Consider the following 17,747-nt stretch of genomic DNA (forward strand, 5'->3'; position numbering starts at 1 on the left):
CAAGATCTTCCTTTGAACAGTGATTTTAATTAACTTTTTTATGGTATCCCTGGGTGTAGTTTTCTCCATGATTTTTTGGTTGGTTTGTTTGTTTGCAGTAGAGTTTATTGAGTTTCTGAGATTTACAGCTTTGACAAAATTTGGAAAAATTCTCATCATTATTTTCCCATCTAATGTTTTCTGGATCTTCTTCTCCCAACCCCCACCCCTGCCCTCCTTGCTCATTTATTCAGGGACTCGAGTCTCATGTGGGGCTTCACAGGTTGCCCTGGTGGTAAAGAATCTGCCTGCCAATTCAGGATACATAAGAGACGCTGGTTTGACCCCGGGTCAGGAAGATCCCCTGGAGGAGGGCATGCCAACCCACTCCAGGATTCGTGCCTGGAGAATCCCATGGACAGAGGAACCTGGAGGGCTAGACCACAGAGTTACCAAGTTGGACATGACTGAAGCAACTTAGCACACACACGCATGTGCTAGCTGCATGTGTGTTAGCCTATGTAAAGTTGTTCCACAGATCCCTGAGATTCTATTCTTTTTTTCCCCTCTGTTTCATGTTGAATTGTTTCTGTTGCTGTGTCTTCAGATGAACTGATCTGTTCTGCAATCTCTAATCTGCCATTCATCCCAGTCAGTGGAGTTTTTCAACATAGACATCGAATGTGCAGTTTTAGGTGTTCTTAAGAAGAAATTAACATAGTTAATCTTTCTTTAGCTTCTTGAACATGTGGTACACTATGATAACAGCTATTTCAATGTCCTGTCTGCTAATTCTATCATCCATGTTTTATTCTGAGTCATTTTCAATTAGTTGATTTTTTTTTCTCCTTTTAATGGGACATATTTTCCTGCTTCGTTTTTTATGCTCAGTAAATTTTATTGGATTCCAATCATTTTGAATTTTACCTGTTGGGTCCTGGTTATTTTTGTGCTCCTATAAATAGTCTTAAATTTGTTCAGGGAAGCTGTTAACCTCCTTGGAAATAGTTTGATCATTTCAGATCTTGCTTTTAAGTTTTGTTAGGCGGGAACAGCAAGGAGTTTTGTTGAGGGTGAGATTTTCACCACTGTTGAGGGAACAAAACTCCATATTCCACCTCCAGTGAATTTTAAGGTCTTTGCAGTCATGCTGGTGGGAACAGGCCCCATGTGAGCTCAGGCTCCTTCTAAACCTTTCACAGGGTTCTTTGCATGCCTCGGGGCAGTTCTACCTGTGCTCCAGCTGATCAGACCGGCACTCTGACAGACACCGAGGACCCATTCCCAGGCTCTCCTCTCTGCGCTGCTCTCTCCTTGACAGACTCTCATCTAGAAGCTTTAGCCTGCTAGCACTCCTGGATTCCAGCTCCATCTCCCCAAACCAGGGACACCATCAGGCTCTGCGTGGGCTCCTCACCCTGTGCCAGGCCCTCACAGTGAGCTGAGACAGTTATAAAGCCTGTCTTTTTGTAATGTTACATAAATTGTGTTGTTCAGTCGCTAAGTCATGTCTGACTCTTTTGCATCCCCTTAGATTGTAGCCTGCCAAGCTTCTGTCTATGGGATTTCCCAGGCAAGAATCCTAGAGTAGGTTGCTATTTCCTCCTCCAGGGGATGTTCCCAACCCAGGGATCGAACCTGAGTTTCCTGCATTGGCAGGCTGATTCTTTACTACTGAGCACCAGAGAAGTCCCATTATATAAATGTACAATATTGTGATTCATAATTTGTCAAGTTTATGCTATGTCTATAGCTATTATAAAATATTGACTATATTTTTCCTGTTCTATATTATATCCATGTAGCTTACTTTATTCATAGTAGTTTGTACCTCTTAATCTTCCTCCTCTATGTTGACCTCCCTCTGTGTCCTCCTGTAACCACTAATTTGTTCTCTATATCTGAATCTGTTTCTTTTTTGTTATATTCACTAGTTTGCTGTATTTTTTTAGATTCCACATATGAGTGATATCATAGAGCATCTGAGTTTCTCTGAATTATTTCATGTAGCGTAATACCCTCCAAGTCCATTCATGGTGCTGCAAATGGCACATTTGCATCCCTTTTATGACTGAGTAGTATTCCAGTATGTGTGTACAGATAGAGAGAGATAGATAGATGACAGATAGATAGATAGATGATAGATAAATATACACACACCACATTTAATCCATTCATTTGTTGATAGAGACAGGTCATTTCCATATCTTAGCAATTGTAAATAATACTGCTATTAACATTGGTGCGCATGCAGCTCTTTGAATTAGTGGTCTTTTTTTTTTTTTTTCAGATATATACCCAGGAGTGAAATTGCTGGATCATATGGTAGTTTTATTTTAGTTTTTTGAGAAACCCCCATACTGTTTTCCTTAGCATCTGTTCCAATTTATATTCCCACCACCAGTGCAGGAGGGCTCCCTTTTTTCCAAATCCTTGCCAACATTTGTTATTTCTGTTCTTTTTCACTGAAGCCTTTCTGACAGGTATAAATGATATGGTGGTTTATATTTGGTTTCCCTGAAGAGCAATGCTGAGCATCTTTTCATGTGCCTATTGGCCATCTGCATGTCCTCTTTGGAAAAATGTTTATTCATTTTTAATTTGGTTGTTTGCTTTTTGATATTAAGTTGTATGAGCTGTTTATATATTTTGGATATTCATTCCTTACCAGTCATATCATAAGTATATTATGCCATTCGGTAGGTTGTTCTTTTCATTTTGTTGATGCTTTCCTTTGCTGTGCAAAAGCTTCTAAGTTTAATTAGGTCCCGTTTGTTTATTTTTGCTTTTATTTCCTTTGTTTTTGAACAAAGATTAAAAAAATTATTGCTATGATTTATGTCAAAGACTGTTCTGCCTATGTTTTCCTCTAGGAATTTTATGGTTTCCAGGCTTATATGTAGGTCTTTATTCCATTTTGAGGTTTTTTTTGTATATGTATTAGAGAACATCCTAATTTCATTCTTTTAGTTGTAGCTGTCCAGTTGTCCCAGCATCACTTATTAAAGAGACTATCTTTTTCTCCATTGTATATTCTTGCCTCCTTTGTCCATAAAAGCATGGTTTATTTCTGAAAAGCTCACCTTTGTTTTTCATCTCTGGGATCACTGATTCATTGCCTCAAAGTCAATGTCCTCATATATTTTATTCAGTATTAGCTATTGCATGTGAGAATGTAAATTCACTCCCTGTTCCTTCATCTTGTTTGGAAGCAGAAGGCTTCCCATATCTCATTCTAGAGTCTGCTTCCTATAGTCACATCTGCTATTGACTGTTGTAGGCGAGTTCCCAGGAAACAGACCCACACTCTGAGACTTATGTGCATGATGTTTATTAGTAAGGGTTCTCAGAAGCCTGTCTCAGAGGGTAAGGCAAGAAGAATTGGGCAGCAGAGGTTGAACTGTAATGCTATTGTGAAAGACGTCTCTGCCAATAATGAGGGAGCTCTGAAGAGAAAAAGATCTGTCAGAGTTATCCCATATATCCCACTCCTTACACACACCACTGAGATGCAGGATGCTCTCGGGATGCTCTGAGTGAGGAGCTTTCTCTGGTCGGGGAGGAAATGCCTCAGTCCAGTCTGAGAACCACCACCTCCATAGGTGATTGCTGCCTCATATTAATGCAGGTCAGTTTGCATCCTAATGAATTCTTCTTTTTTACAGTCAGAAAAACTGTTGTTTCTTATTTAAACAACTTATTGAAATGAAAATTGTTTTTCAGCTAGTTTCAGGAAAATATCTTTCCTTATTATCCCACGTTTGTTAAGAATCTCTGTTCAGAATTTCCTTTGAAAGACAATCAAAACTATATGTTAAGGTTTGTCCTAAATAATGAGGCTTTCTCTGGAAGGGACAACTGGTTTCATATCTGCCAGTTCCGAGTCCTCCAGAACCAGTGGGCTCTAAAGAAACTGGATGTTAGGGTTCAAAACTGAATCTAAGTTGCAATTTATAGCAATTTTTTCAAGGACATGTAGTACAGAATGTTCTGTACTTGTTCTGTTTAAAGCAGACAGTATAACACCCACCTTGAGAGCTTACACGGGTAAAAAGTTTCAGTTAAATAAGATGAAGAAGCTCTAGAAATCTGCTATTCAACACTGGGCCTACAATTGCTGTTTAGTCCCTCAGTCATGTCTCACTCTTTTGCAACCCCGTGGACTGTAGCCCACCAGGCTCCTCTGTCCATGGAATTCTCCAGGCAAGAATCCTGGAGTGGGTTGCCATTCCTTCTCCAGGGGTCTTCCCGACCCAGGGGTCGAACCCCTGTCTAGTGCATTGTCAGGTGGATTCTTTACCACTAAGCCATTCAGTTCAGTTCAGTCGCTCAGTCGTGTCTAACTCTTTGTGACACTATGGACTCAGCACGCCAGGCTTCTCTATCACCAATTCCCGGAGCTTGCTCAAACTCATGTCCATCAAGTCAGTGATGCCATCCAACCATCTCATCCTCTGTCATCCCCTTCTCCTCCCACCTTCAATCTTTCCCAGCATCAGGATCTTTTCCAATGAGTCAGTTCTTCCTATCAGGTGGCCAAAGCATTGGAGTTTCAGCTTCAGCATCAGTTATTCCAATGAATATTTAGGACTGATTTCCTTGAAGATTGACTGGTTTGATCTCCTTGCAGTCCAAGGGCCTCTCAAGAGTCTTCTCCAATACCACAGTTCAAAAGCATCAGTTCTTCAGAGCTCAGCTTTCTTTATAGTCCAACTCTCACATCCATACATGACCACTGGAAAAACCATAGCTTTGACTAGATGGACCTTTGTTGCCAAAATAATGTCTCTGCTTTTGAATATGCTGTCTAGATTGGTCATAGCTTTTCTTTCAAAGAGTAAGTGTCTTTTAATTTCATGGCTGCAATCACCATCTGCAGTGATTTTGGAGCCCCCAAAAATAAAGTCTCTCACTGTTTCCATTGTTTCTCCATCTATTTTCCATGAAGTGATGGGACTGAATGCCATGATATTAGTTTTTTGAATGTTGAGTTTAAGCCAACTTTTTCACTCTCCTCTTTCATCAAGAGGCTCTTTAGTTCCTCTTCGCTTTCTGCCAAAGGGTGGTGTCATCTGCATATCTGAGGTTATTGATGTTTCTCCTGGCAACAGCTTGTGCTTCATCCAGCCTGACATTTCTCATGATGTACTCTGCATATAAGTTAAATAAGCAGGGTGACAGTATACAGCCTTGACATACTCCTTTCCCAATATGGCACCAGTTTGTTGTTCCATATCTGCTTCTAACTGTTGCTTCTTGACCTGCATACAGATTTCTCAGGAGGCAGGTAAAGTGGTCTAATATTCCCATCTCTTTTAGAATTTTCCACAGTTTGTGGTGATCCACACTAAGGCTTTGGTGTAGTCAATAAAGCAGAAGTAGATGTTTTTCTTGGAGAAGGAAATGGCAACCCATTCCAGTATTCTTGCCTAGAGAATACCATGGACAGAGAAGCCTGGTGGGCTGCCGTCTATGGGGTTGCACAGAGTCGGACATGACTGAAGGGACAGCAGCAGCAGCAGCAGCAGATGTTTTTCTGGAACTCTCTTGCTTTTTTGATGATCCAACAGATGTTGGCAATTTGATCTCTGGTTCCTCTGCCTTTTCTAAAACCAGGTTGAACATCTGGAAGTTCATAGCTCACATACTGTTGAAGCCTGGCTTGGAGAATTTTGAGCATTACTTTGCTAGCATGTGAGATGAGTGCAATTGTGTGGCAGTTTGAGCATTCTTTGGCATTGCCTTTCTTTGGGATTGGAATAAAAACGGACCTTTTCCAGTCCTGTGGCAGCTGCTAAGTTTTCCAAATTTGCTGGCATATTGAGTGCAGCACTTTCACAGCATCATCTTTTAGGACTTGAAATAGCTCAACTGGAATTCCATCACCTCCACTAGCTTTGTTTGTAGTGATGCTTCCTAAGGCCCACTTGACTTCACATTCCAGAATGTCTGGCTGCAGGTGAGTGATCACACCACCGTGGTTATCTGGGTTGTGAAGATCTTTTTTGTATAGCTCTTCTATATATTCTTGCCACCTCTTCTTAATATCTTCTGCTTCTGTTAGGTCCATACCATTTCTGTCCTTTATTGAGCCCATCTTTGCATGAAAGATGGGCTCAATAAAGCCTTGACATCTCTAATTTTCTTGGAGAGATCTCTAGTCTTTCCCATTCTATTGTTTTCCTCTATTTCTTTGCACTGATCACCGAGGAAAGATTTTTTTATCTCTCTTTGCAATTCTTTGGAACTCTGCATTCTAATGGGTATATCTTTTCTTTTCTACTTTGCCTTTAGCTTCTCTTCTTTTATCAGCTATTTGTAAGGCCTCCTCAGACAATCTTTTTACATTTCTTTTTCTTGGAAATGGTCTTGATCACTGCCTCCTGTACAATGTCAGGAACCCAGCAACACCATGTTATGCACCAAAGAATTATGAGATACATAGATTTTGTATTGCTTGCTTACAACAATAAATGAAATAAAGTGAAATGAAATAAAACAAAAGTGTGCACTCTGAAACCAGACTGTTCACCTTTACATTCCAGCTCCACCCTCTGTGTTCTTTGGACTTTGGGCAAGGTGTTGAGCTTTCTAAAACTTGTGTTCCTTCTCTACAAAATGGGCTGATAGCAACACTTCATAGGGTTGCAACTACTGAGGGAGTCTGAAGCAGAATAATGTGGTTATAAAAAGCATGGATGTGGCACCGGATTGCCTGGGCCTGAATGCCGCCTGATACTTACTAATTTAACTTAACCTCTACTTGTTTTCTTATTTACAAAAGAGAGGGTGTAATACTAGCACATCCCTAGGGTGTTTATGGTAATTAAGTGGGTTATTATAGAACTACAGTTTTGTACAGTGCCAAGCATATAGTCAGTGCTCAATAAATGTTAAGCTCTGATTATGAAGTGTTGCAGAGGTTTGCAGAGTTTGAAGTGAGTTTGGTTCACCAAATTCTAAGTATGCTTACAGTTTATAAATGAGAAGGGCCAGGGCCTAAGTAATGATAAAACTGAGGTGCAACATGATTGGACTTTTTTTTAAATAAACAAATAAAACTCTGTGGAAAATAAAGAGGTATACTGATTTCTAAGGAAAAGAGATTACTGAAGGACAGAACGTTGAAAGAGCAGTTAACCTGAGCCCCAAGCAGGACAGGTAGAATGTATGCTTCCTCATTGATTTGGTTAAAGGTGAGCAAGCTGATAACTGACCTAACTGCAAAGCGGTGGCTGACCAGCACCCTCTACCCCATGTCCTGTGGCCGTGGGACCAAGTGGGAAGCTGCCCAGAGCTACAGCTCTAAGAACCAGAAAAGCCGCCACTCTCCCCGCTCAGTTCCTGTCATCTGGGGCTCCCAGTGCCGGTAGAGAAGTGGTTACTGAAACTCACTTCCCCATATGCAGTCCAAAGAGGGACCCCCGCTTGGTCTGTTTCCGCTGGCACGAGGAAGTGAGTATTTCTAACCACTTCCCTATGGAGCCAGGGTCACTATTGTCTGAAGTTGTAACTCTTCCTCAAAAAGTTAAATACAGGCTGAAGAAAGGGTAGCTCTAATGCAATACAAGGTCTGTTTCTTGAAAGTTGTTAAACAGCAAGAGAACTTGGAAAGCCCGAAGCTGAGCTGCAGGGCAGTCGCCTGGATTTGCTGTTTTTGGGAGCCTCTCTGAAAGACCATAGCCTGTATAGTTGGTCAGAGGATTCCAGAGGCCAACGACATGGAGGCAGGCCAGTCCTGCTCTGCCACTGGCCCTGTGTCAGAGGCAAAGTCCCCTTAGCTCTCTGCGCTTCAGTGTCCTTACCTGGGAAGTAAGGGAGGTGTTACCTGTCATGACTTGAGCGTTGATGATGGTCCAAGCACAACATTTCAGGGAAGTGTCACTCTTTCCTTTTCGCAAATGAAGAAAATGGGATTCAGGGAATTTAAATGACTTTTCCAGGGCAAGTCAACTAATAAGAGTCAGTATTTAAATTCAGGTCTGTGTCTACTGTCTATACTCTAAGGTGCTAGCTCCCCTCCCTAAGCCTGGCAAGTCACAGGAACTCAATAAATCACAGGTATTATTAACATTTCAAAATGACACTGACCAGGATTCCCATCTGCACATAAGAATATGGGTTTGCAAAAAAGATATATGTAGGACTAATTGTTCTTTTTGCACTGGCACGTACAAACACCATCTTACGATTTATAGAGGAGCATATTTGCCTCTTAAAATCATGACCTGACCAGAGTTTGGCTTTAGAGAAAAAGAGAAATTCCTTTTTTGCATGCTGCATACATAATATTATAAAAGAGAAAGAACGTTGGACAAAGAATTAAAGCACGACTTTATACTTTAAAAACAGATTTTTATTATCTCATTCCATCCTGATATCAACTCCTTTATTTTTATCCTAATTTAATAGATAGGAAAAGCCTTCTCTGGTGACTCCAATGATAAAGAATGCCTGAAATGGGGGAGACCCAAGTTTGATCCCTGGGTTGGGAAGATCCCCTGGAGTAGGGAATGGCTACCTACTCCAGTATTCTTGCCTGGAGAATCCCATGGAGAGAGGAGCTTGGCAGACTATAGTCCATGGGGTGGCAAAGAGTCAGACAGGACTGAGTGACTAATCCACACACACACAAAAGATAAGAAAACAGTCTCTGGGTGGAGTATTGATATGTTTGGCTTAAACCAGGGCTCCTCCATTTATTTACTCTTGTTCAAATTCTGCTACCAAGAAGCCAAGCACCTTTTTGCAGGACATTTGCTCTTCTCTTGGTTTGGGGTTTTTCATCTGTAGAACATGTGTGGGCTGTAGATCATCTGATTTCCAACTGAAGGACAGACTCTTCGATAATGGCCTTGGCATCTTGCAGCAATTAACTATGGCTTCGGGGACAGCCCTTGCTCAAGAGGAAATTCGCCCATCCATGAGTTAGTTGCTTAAAACTGTGCTATTTTTACCCAATAGTCTTCGTATATGCTTATGGCTTTGCACGGATGACACTAATCAGATTTAGTATTAAAATACTATTTTCATGAAGCTTGATCCTTTACTTTCATTCAGGAGAGTTCTCTGGAAATCTCAGCCCTGTGATAAATGAGGCAGAGTGCTCAAGATGTCTTCATTCTCTTCACACATACAACTGTTCGTAGGGCATTTCTGCAGTCATAATATTAGCAGAGCTGATAGAAGTCATTTACCTTGCAGATAGAATATAAAGAGGTTGCTGTCTGATTGTCACTTATGTAAACCCCAATAAGACTAACACAGTCTGACAAAGCAAAAGCCACGCTGAATGAAGAAGTCTAGGCATTGATTCCTCAGAGCAGTTGAAAGATTTGCATTTCAGGAACCTGCTTCTCTCCTGTAGAGCTGGGCCAATGAACAGTTCCAAGAACAGAGGGAATGTCTTTATTTAAAGGTGGGTAAGATGGCTCATCCCATGGACAGAGGAGCCTGGTAGGCTGCAGTCCATGGGGTCTCGAAGAGTCAGACATGACTGAGCGACTTCACTTTCACTTTTCACTTTTATGCATTGGAGAAGGAAATGGCAACCCACTCCAGTGTTCTTGCCTGGAGAATCCCAGGGATGGGGTCGCACAGAGTTGGACACAACTGAAGTGACTTAGCAGCAGCAGCAAGATGGCTCAGACAGTAAACAATCCTCCTGCAATGCGGGAGACCTGGGTTCAGTACATGGGTTGGGAAGATCCCCCAAGGAGGGCATGGCAACCCACTCCAGGATTCTTGCCTGGAGAGTCCCCATGGACTGAGGAGCCTGGCAGGCTACAGTCCATGGGGTCTCAAAGAGTTGTACATGACTGAGCGACTAAACACACACACACACACACAATTATCTCTAGGCTAATGGAAGAGGCTGTCTAATATGAGGGGCTCTAAACCTCAGGCCTGTGGATGGCTAAATCTCTCTAAACTGAGATTATATTAAGTCAGAGTAATATTTGGTTTTATTTTAATGCCCTTAAAAATGTTCCCAGTCTAAGCATTTCTCAGCTTCATTCATTCATGTTATCTGCCTGGTCTTTGAAGACACTTTGAAGCAGAAGCCCCTATTTTCTGTGCTTTCATTGTGTGCTAAGCATTTTAAATACATCTCATTTATCCCCATAAGAGACTTGTGTTAGGTATTAGCATCTCGTGTTTACAAGTAAGTAAATCAGTGCCTGAAAATATGGTGGTGGTTTAGTCACTAAGTCGTGTCTGACTCTTGGACTCTTGCGACCCCATTGACTGTAGTCTCCCAGGCTCCTCTTTCTATTGGATTCTCTAGGCCAGACTACTGGAGTGGGTTGCCATTTCCTCCTCCAGGGGATCTTCCTGACCCAGGGGTCGAACCCAGGTCTCCTGCATTGCAGGCAGATTCTTCATCAACTGAGCTATGAGGGAAACTCAGGTTAAGTACAAGTAAGTAAACTGGAGGCTTAAACGGAAGAACTTGCCCAAGGCGAGATAACTATAAATATCAGCAGGACTGAATGACCACTAAGCCAGAGGATTAATTGGTCTTGGTTTACTTCAGTTTGGGTCTTCTCAAGTAAATTATCAAAGGTCACTCCATTCTATGACCTGGATTTATTCTTTCATGTGAACAACCCAGACCCCCAACTTATTTGATCACAGACATCATCATTATCAAACCTTAAGTGACCAAGATCATGATCTTGCCTTCCCTGCAGAGATCCCCCTGAACCCACTGTATTCATTATTGAAACCTTGGTTGAGCCATTGACAAATTCATTGTGTCCATAACGTCTCCTTAATTATTAGTAGAGAAACTTGTTCAAAGGAGAAAAGACCCGGGGAAAAAAAAAACTGGTTGGGGTCCTTGGCTAAGAGGAGACTCTGCCTTGGGCCTGCCAGTGTAATAAACTGCACTCCACTATCTGCATTGTCCTTCTGAGTGAGTTTGTTTCCCAGAACGTGTGGCTAAAACATTTGGTGCATTGGCCAGGAAACTCACTTTGAGGAGACAAGTCCCATTTGGGACTACTCCGAGTCCTTGCAGCTTGAATCTTCTAGAGGGGAGAAGGCACCTTGCCCTTCTGGAAGGATTCTGCTTCTCAACACCTGGACCTTTCACGTTAGCAGTTAAAATTGCAGGTGTCACTCCCTGGATCCACCACATGAGGGTGAAGACAGCATACTACGCAGACCCAGAAAACGCTGAGTGGGCTGCCAGAGGGACCCCACTGACCCTTGAGAGACTAAGATCATCCATAAGAAGAAGAAGGAAAAGAAGATCCTGGACGAGCACCTTCAGGATGAAGCCACATAATCAACTGCTGCTGCTTGGCCTCATCAACGTGATTTTGAATTTAACTTCCATTTCAACTCAGGACAATGTTTTCATCTCATGGGCACATTCCTACGTGGACTTCCACAACACCTCCAACTGCTGGGTATATGGGGCTATGCCTCTGTCTGTGGTGGATGGACTTCCTTGGCGGGTGTCACCGCTCCGCCAAGATTTTAAACCACTCTGCTCTTATCTGAGATGACAAAAACAGACTTCCTTTCTCTTGTCAGTCATAATCTCTCTCTGCTCTCCTGGTGTAAGCCAGACCTACAGTCAATAGACTCGGGTCATGGGGTTACATTTGATGCAAATACTAGTTTCATAGGAGTAACAGAAGCCTATACCTCATATTTAAAGAACAAAAAGGAAAAAGGCTCCCTGACCAGCAAGGGAGGACAGGCCTCTAGGTATGTTAAGTGATTCATCCCCAAGTCTGGGATGAATATTTCTGAAAGACCCCAGAAAAGGGTCAATTAATTACTCTGCTATATGCTGGGAACACAAAGAACAAAGGGTAGGGTTTGGTGACTATCCATTAGACCCAAAAGAACTAAAATATATGGGTACCTATTCCCTGAACAATGTAAATGAACATTCGAGGTCACATACCACCCCAACCAGTCCATCCATTGGCCAGGCTCTGATTGGAAATATAACCCTGGAATCTGCTGGATGGTGCCCAAAGGAATGCAGTGGCTTTGTGGGCCTAACCTTTCGCCTTGGTTACCAATTGGCTGGGTAAGCCATTGCACACTGGGATTCGATTTTGCCCATGGCAGCGTAAAGCCTAACCTACAACAAGGCCTGGTAAATCTACCTTACTTACATGCTAGGTGGACAAGGTCTGCGTTTCAATGGTATGAGTATATTGCTGCCTTATTCATACCTTCTATAGGGACAACAGATATTATGATTAAAGTAGAAGCCTTGACTAATTTCACAAAACAGGCCCTCCTAGATAGTGCGAAAACCATCCAAGCCTTAAATGAAGAACAAATCCAAATGAGAGAAGAAGCGGTAATTCAAAATAGAATGCCTTGGGACATGCTCACAGCTGCTCAAGGAGGGACCTGTGCTATAATCAAGGTTGAATGTTGTATATATATTCCTGATTTATGTGGCAATGTATCAGCTGCTTTAGATGACATGAAAACCAGGTAAAAGCAATGTCAAATGAAAACATTCCTTTTGGACTTCAGTCCTATCTTGGGTGAAGGGTGATTGGCAGAAAACTATATTTACCACTGTTACAGTTGCCTTGATAGTTCTGCTTTGTGGACCCTGCATTTTACAATGTATTATGAACTTTGTAACCCAAAGGTTGGTGTTGTTCTCCCAAATTGGCAGTTGGAGAGCCAGGGTGCAATATATCCTTATGAGTGATGCTCATACTATGAGTTAAGAGCATCAAGTGGGGGGAATGAAGGAGGAAACAGACAGAACAGGCTCCATCCTGAAAGCAGGACTCCATCTTGGGCCAGACTGTGGACTTTGAGCTATATGCCCAGTATCTATGGAAACGACATACCAATGGGAAAACCAGAGAGCCCCGCCCCCCCCCCCCCCCCATGGAAGAGCCCCAGGGCCCACACTTAGACTCTCCATTGCCTAAAAGAATACCCTAATTATCTGTGTAACCAAATAGAATCATACATTCTACTATGCTTATTAGGGTGTGACCACAGGCCTATTGATAATTGTCCACTGTTAACCACCTAGGCTTAAGGCATATGAATCACGGGTTAGCTTTGATTGTATCCTTCTTTTCCTTTGTCCAGACTAGTTTCAGAGAATTTGGGGAGGTGGGTTTGAGCACATATGCTTAGGGTATATAAGGTTTTCACGAAAACTGTTTGGGGTCGTTGGCTAAGAGGAGACTCTGCCTTGGGCCCGCCGGTGTACAAACGGCACCGCACTATCTGATTGTCCTTCTGAGTGAGTCTGTTTCCTGGAACGTGGGATTACAACACTAGAATTGCAAGTCCCCGCTTTCTGAGACTAGATGACCTACGTGATCTAGACTTTGCAAGGGGAAAGCTGAGCTCCAGAGGCAAAAGGAGAAGGAGGTTATGTAAAATTATAAATTTTCTTCTTCAACACTACTAGGGAATTACAAATTAAAAGCATGAGCTGTCACACCACACCTATTAGGACTCCAGACCTCCAGATGTGGGACAGTACCAACTCCTGGAGGGTGAGAAATGACAGGAAGCCCCCTCACTGCTGGTGGTGTACATGCACAACCACTTTGTAAGACAGCTGGGCAGTTTTTTCTACAGCTAAGCTATGGGATCCAATAATCACACTTTCGTTATTTAGTCAACTGCTTCGAAAAATCTATTTCCAAATTCAAGCAAGGATACAATTATGCACAGCAGCAGTTCATAATAGCTGAAAACCTGAACAAATCAGGATATCCTTCAATAGATGAATACGCAAGCAAAGTGGGGTACATCTATGTTAAGGCAAGCAGAATATCCCACTCCAAAATACAACTCTCTGGCATAAAGATTATTTCAGTCTAATGTTGTTTTTTTTTTTTAAAAAAAAGGAATCTTGGAAAGCTAAATAGTAACTGTCCTTTTGTGAAGGACATTTACAATAGAGAAATCTCCATATTTAAGGGCTGTCCCTTTTCCCACCAGAAATAGGCAGATGATTAAATCTCAAGTAACTCTTATCAATGGACAAGTCCTGACTTCAATCTGCAAACAACCATACCCTTCTTTACTGTGTTTTGCGTGATAGCCTGCCATAACTGACTTCCCTCTCTCTCCCCCCACCCCCAGGTCTTTTGTTTGTGTCTGAAGATGGCATTTAAGGTGATGGCTTTGGATATTTAAGGGAGTGACTCCGTTTTCTTGTTAACTTCCATATATACAGGAAGTATCCATGCTATTAAACTTCTGTTTTTCTCCTGATTAAAAAAAAAAGAAAGAAAAGACCTGGGGAAGGGATTTGCACAGTTTGTGCTAAGCCGCTTCAGTCATGTCCCACTCTTGGGCACCCCATGGACTGTAGCCTACTAGGCCCCTCTGTCCATGGGATTTCCCAGACAAGAATACTGGAGTGGGTTACTGTTTCCTCCTCCAAGGGATCTTCCCCACCCAGGGATGGAACCCTGGTCTCTTAAGTCTCCTGCATTGGCAGACTGGTTCTTTATCACTAGCGCCACCTGGAAGACTTTTATAGTATATGTCTTCAAATCCAAAAGAGTTAATCTAGGTATATGCTTCCGAAGAGCAAAGCCTGGCAGAGTCAACCTGATAGAAAAACTCCAGTTTATCAGAACCGATTAATCCTATGGTCAAATCCACGCCCGGGCCGGCTTCCTCCGACACCCAACCCCTAGATTTCCACTCCGCTGGGGAGACCTGAGCTATTAGGCGCTCGCGGTCCCTTTGCAACCTCAGAGCTGCCTTCGCTAGGGCCGCCCCAGCTAAAACCTGACCAGCACCCGCACCGCGGCTGCAGGACGCGCACTGGCCGTCTCCTAGCAACGGCAGACGCGCAGCCAGGGCGGCAGAGGCGGCTCTTCGCTCAGAGCTCAGCTCCTGCCTGGGGCTACCTCTGCCATGACCACCAAACAAGCCAGGAAGAAAGAGGTGCATCGTATCAACTCCGCGCACGGATCGGATAAATCTAAAGAGTAAGGGACCTCTGTCTGCCCATCCCACCGCGGGCTTGATCCTTTGTCCTTTCCCCTTGTCCCGACTCTGACCCTGCTTCCCTATAGCAAACCCTGCCAAGGCAGGGGTTCAGATGGCCTCCCCCAGCTTCTTTACCGTCTGTAAGAGCCCGGACCTGGGAGACTCTTGCCTTCATTCTTCGTCTATGCCTGCCCGGATCCACTTCCTCCCAGAGCCCCTGGTTTCCCTGTTTCAGCTGCTTGGCGGGGTGGTTGCACTTCTGGCTCCAGTCCACGAACCTCCCACCCTTTCCTGCCGCTCCTCTCCTTCAGGGTCCACCCAGGCACTTGGAAGGGCTGCGGCTTCCTTGCCAGAGAGGCGAGGCTCGAGGTTAGGACCACATCTTCATGGGCCCAGGCTCAGCAGACAGAGGGACCTTTCACCTCGCTGGTGAATCCTTAGTTTGTATTTGCCCCATCCAACAGCTGAAGAGCTTTAGTCAGATTCTATCAGACCTGAAATGGTTTTTAAAAGTTAAAACTACATAGATATGTAATTCATGTTACTAACATTTACTCTGATAAAGTATACAGACTCTAGTTCATGGAATCTAAACGATGCCTCTCTAATCTGGGGTGGTTTTTACTGTGTATATAACCTCCTTATTTTGTTTTTCCCCCGTCTCGTCTCCACCACCACCACCACCACGGAATACCTAGTTATTAATAGCATAGGTTTGGGGCTATTATTCGAACTTACAAAATTTATAAGAGAGCACCAGCTGCTAAACTTACTTCAGGGGGATCATTCATGTTTCTTCCACTGTGCCTGTGAGGGGTGGACTGCAGATTATTTTTACTTGAACTCTTAGATGTTGGATGCCTAGTTCTTCATTTCGCAGAGGAATGGCAACCCACTCCAGTATTCTTGCCTGGAGAATCCCGTGGACAGAGGAGCCTGGTGGGCTGCTGTCCGTGGGGTCACACAGAGTTGGACACGACTGAAGTGACTTAGCTTGCATGCATGCATTGGAGAAGGAAATGGCAGCCCACTCCAGTGTTCTTGCCTGGAGAATCCCTTGGACAGAGGAGCCTGGTGAGCTGCCATCTATGGGATCGCACAGAGTTGGACACGACTGAAGCGACTTTGCAGCAGCAGCAGTTCTTCATCTCTGTCTTCACCTGAAGAATCCCGTGTTGAACTTCTGTTCACTGATGCCTTCTCTTTAAACTTTTTCTCTCCCTGAACTCCTCTCCTACATTCATTCTCATGTCTGAGATTCTCTGGTTCCTAGTTCTGTTCTCTCTCATAAGCAGGCTTCCAGCTTCCTGGCAGATAATCCATTCATTTTACTAGTAACTTAAATTTCAGTTATTATTTTACATACATAAGTCATTTTTAACAGAATTGCTCTCATGATACATACCAGTGTAGGACAGTCCTACACTGTTATATAAAGAATCAGGGTCTTTCCCCTTTCCCCCTGTTCATTTCTGACTTTACTTCCCCCTTGTTCACATACTATGCTTTTCACATCCTGGAATACCTACCCCAGGACCTTTGCTCTAACTATTTCCTCTGCTAGAAAGACATTTCCATATGGTTTTCTCCCTCATGTCTTTTAGATATCTAGCTCAATGCCATTTGTTCATGTTAGCTTCTTTGGCCATCTGGTTTAAGGTTGCAATCCCCACTTTTCTGACAAAACCAAGAACTCCCTGCTTTTTCTTTGCACTTTATTTTGTCATTAATTGTTTTTCTCATTAGCATGCTATATATTTTGCTTTAAAATTATGGTTATCCATATGTCATCCTAATAAAAATAGGAGTTCCCTGAAGGCAATAATTTTTATTCTGTTTTATACATTATTGAATCCTAAGTACCTGGAGTGATGTTTGGGTCATATATAGTAGGCACTCAAAGATATTTATTTAATGAATGAGTGAATGACAGTGATTAAATAAGAAACAATAACAGGATTGCAAAAGAGTTTTTGAATACACCAAAAAAAGAAAGCAAACTTAGTGATGATTATAATTAATGCACATTAAAGGCTCACAGCTCTTAAGGAGCTTTGGTTTTAGACAGTTTATATGCTGAAAGAGATGAGATTGTTAACTCTCATTTAAAAAAAAAAAAACAACTGTTCAGACCAGATACCATAAAACACAGTACCTGGCCTGGTTTTGTGGTGATTCTATCACATGATAGAGATAAGATCCCTGCAGATAAGCTGTTAACTCTTTCCTTACTGGAGCATCCCATTTCTTTTTGAGATGATGCTTATTTTTTCCTGAAAATATCTGAATTGAATTACAGCAGTAAAAGTACATAAATATATATATATATAGTTATGAAAATAAAAGTAAGGACAAATAGTTATACCATATCTAGGCTTTTCTAGAAACTAGCTATCGTGTATTAAACATTAAATCATTAGATTTTGCTATAACATTATATAATAGGATGTGAAAGTGAAGTCGCTCAGCCGTGTCCAACTTTTTGTGACCCTGTGAACTGTAGTCCACCAGGCTTCTCCGTCCATGGGATTCTCCAGACAAGAATACTGGATGTGAAGTCCATTGTAAATCACATTTGTCCTCTAAGTTTACTGAAGAACTAATGATAGACTTCAGGATAATTCATAGATTTAGGTGTCACCTAGCATGGGCTTTCCCGGTGGCTCCGTTGGTAAAGAATCTGCCTGCAATGCTAGAGACCCGGGTTTGATACCTGGGTTGTAAAGATCTCTGGAAGAGGCAACACACTCCAGTATTCTTGCTTGGAGAATCCCCACGGACAGAGGACCCTGGCGGGCTGTAGT

At 42.6% G+C, this 17,747-nt stretch overlaps 1 protein-coding gene and 1 pseudogene across 1 annotated transcript in view; both read left to right on the top strand.

Annotated features, from left to right (window-relative positions):
* The first annotated feature begins 11,244 nt into the window (after window positions 1–11,244).
* LOC133047137 (endogenous retrovirus group PABLB member 1 Env polyprotein-like) lies at window positions 11,245–12,695 on the top strand (annotated as a pseudogene).
* A 1,972-nt stretch (window positions 12,696–14,667) lies between these two features.
* Window positions 14,668–17,747, top strand: part of ADGB (androglobin) — a 181,338-nt gene continuing 178,258 nt past the window's right edge. Inside the window, exon 1 of the mRNA XM_061130178.1 lies at window positions 14,668–14,942. Coding sequence (XP_060986161.1) covers window positions 14,869–14,942 — 74 coding nt within the window. The 5' untranslated portion in view covers window positions 14,668–14,868. The remainder of the gene's footprint in view (window positions 14,943–17,747) is intronic.

This window comes from Dama dama, chromosome 26, assembly GCF_033118175.1.
Source record: "Dama dama isolate Ldn47 chromosome 26, ASM3311817v1, whole genome shotgun sequence".
NCBI classification, from domain to species: Eukaryota; Metazoa; Chordata; class Mammalia; order Artiodactyla; family Cervidae; genus Dama; species Dama dama.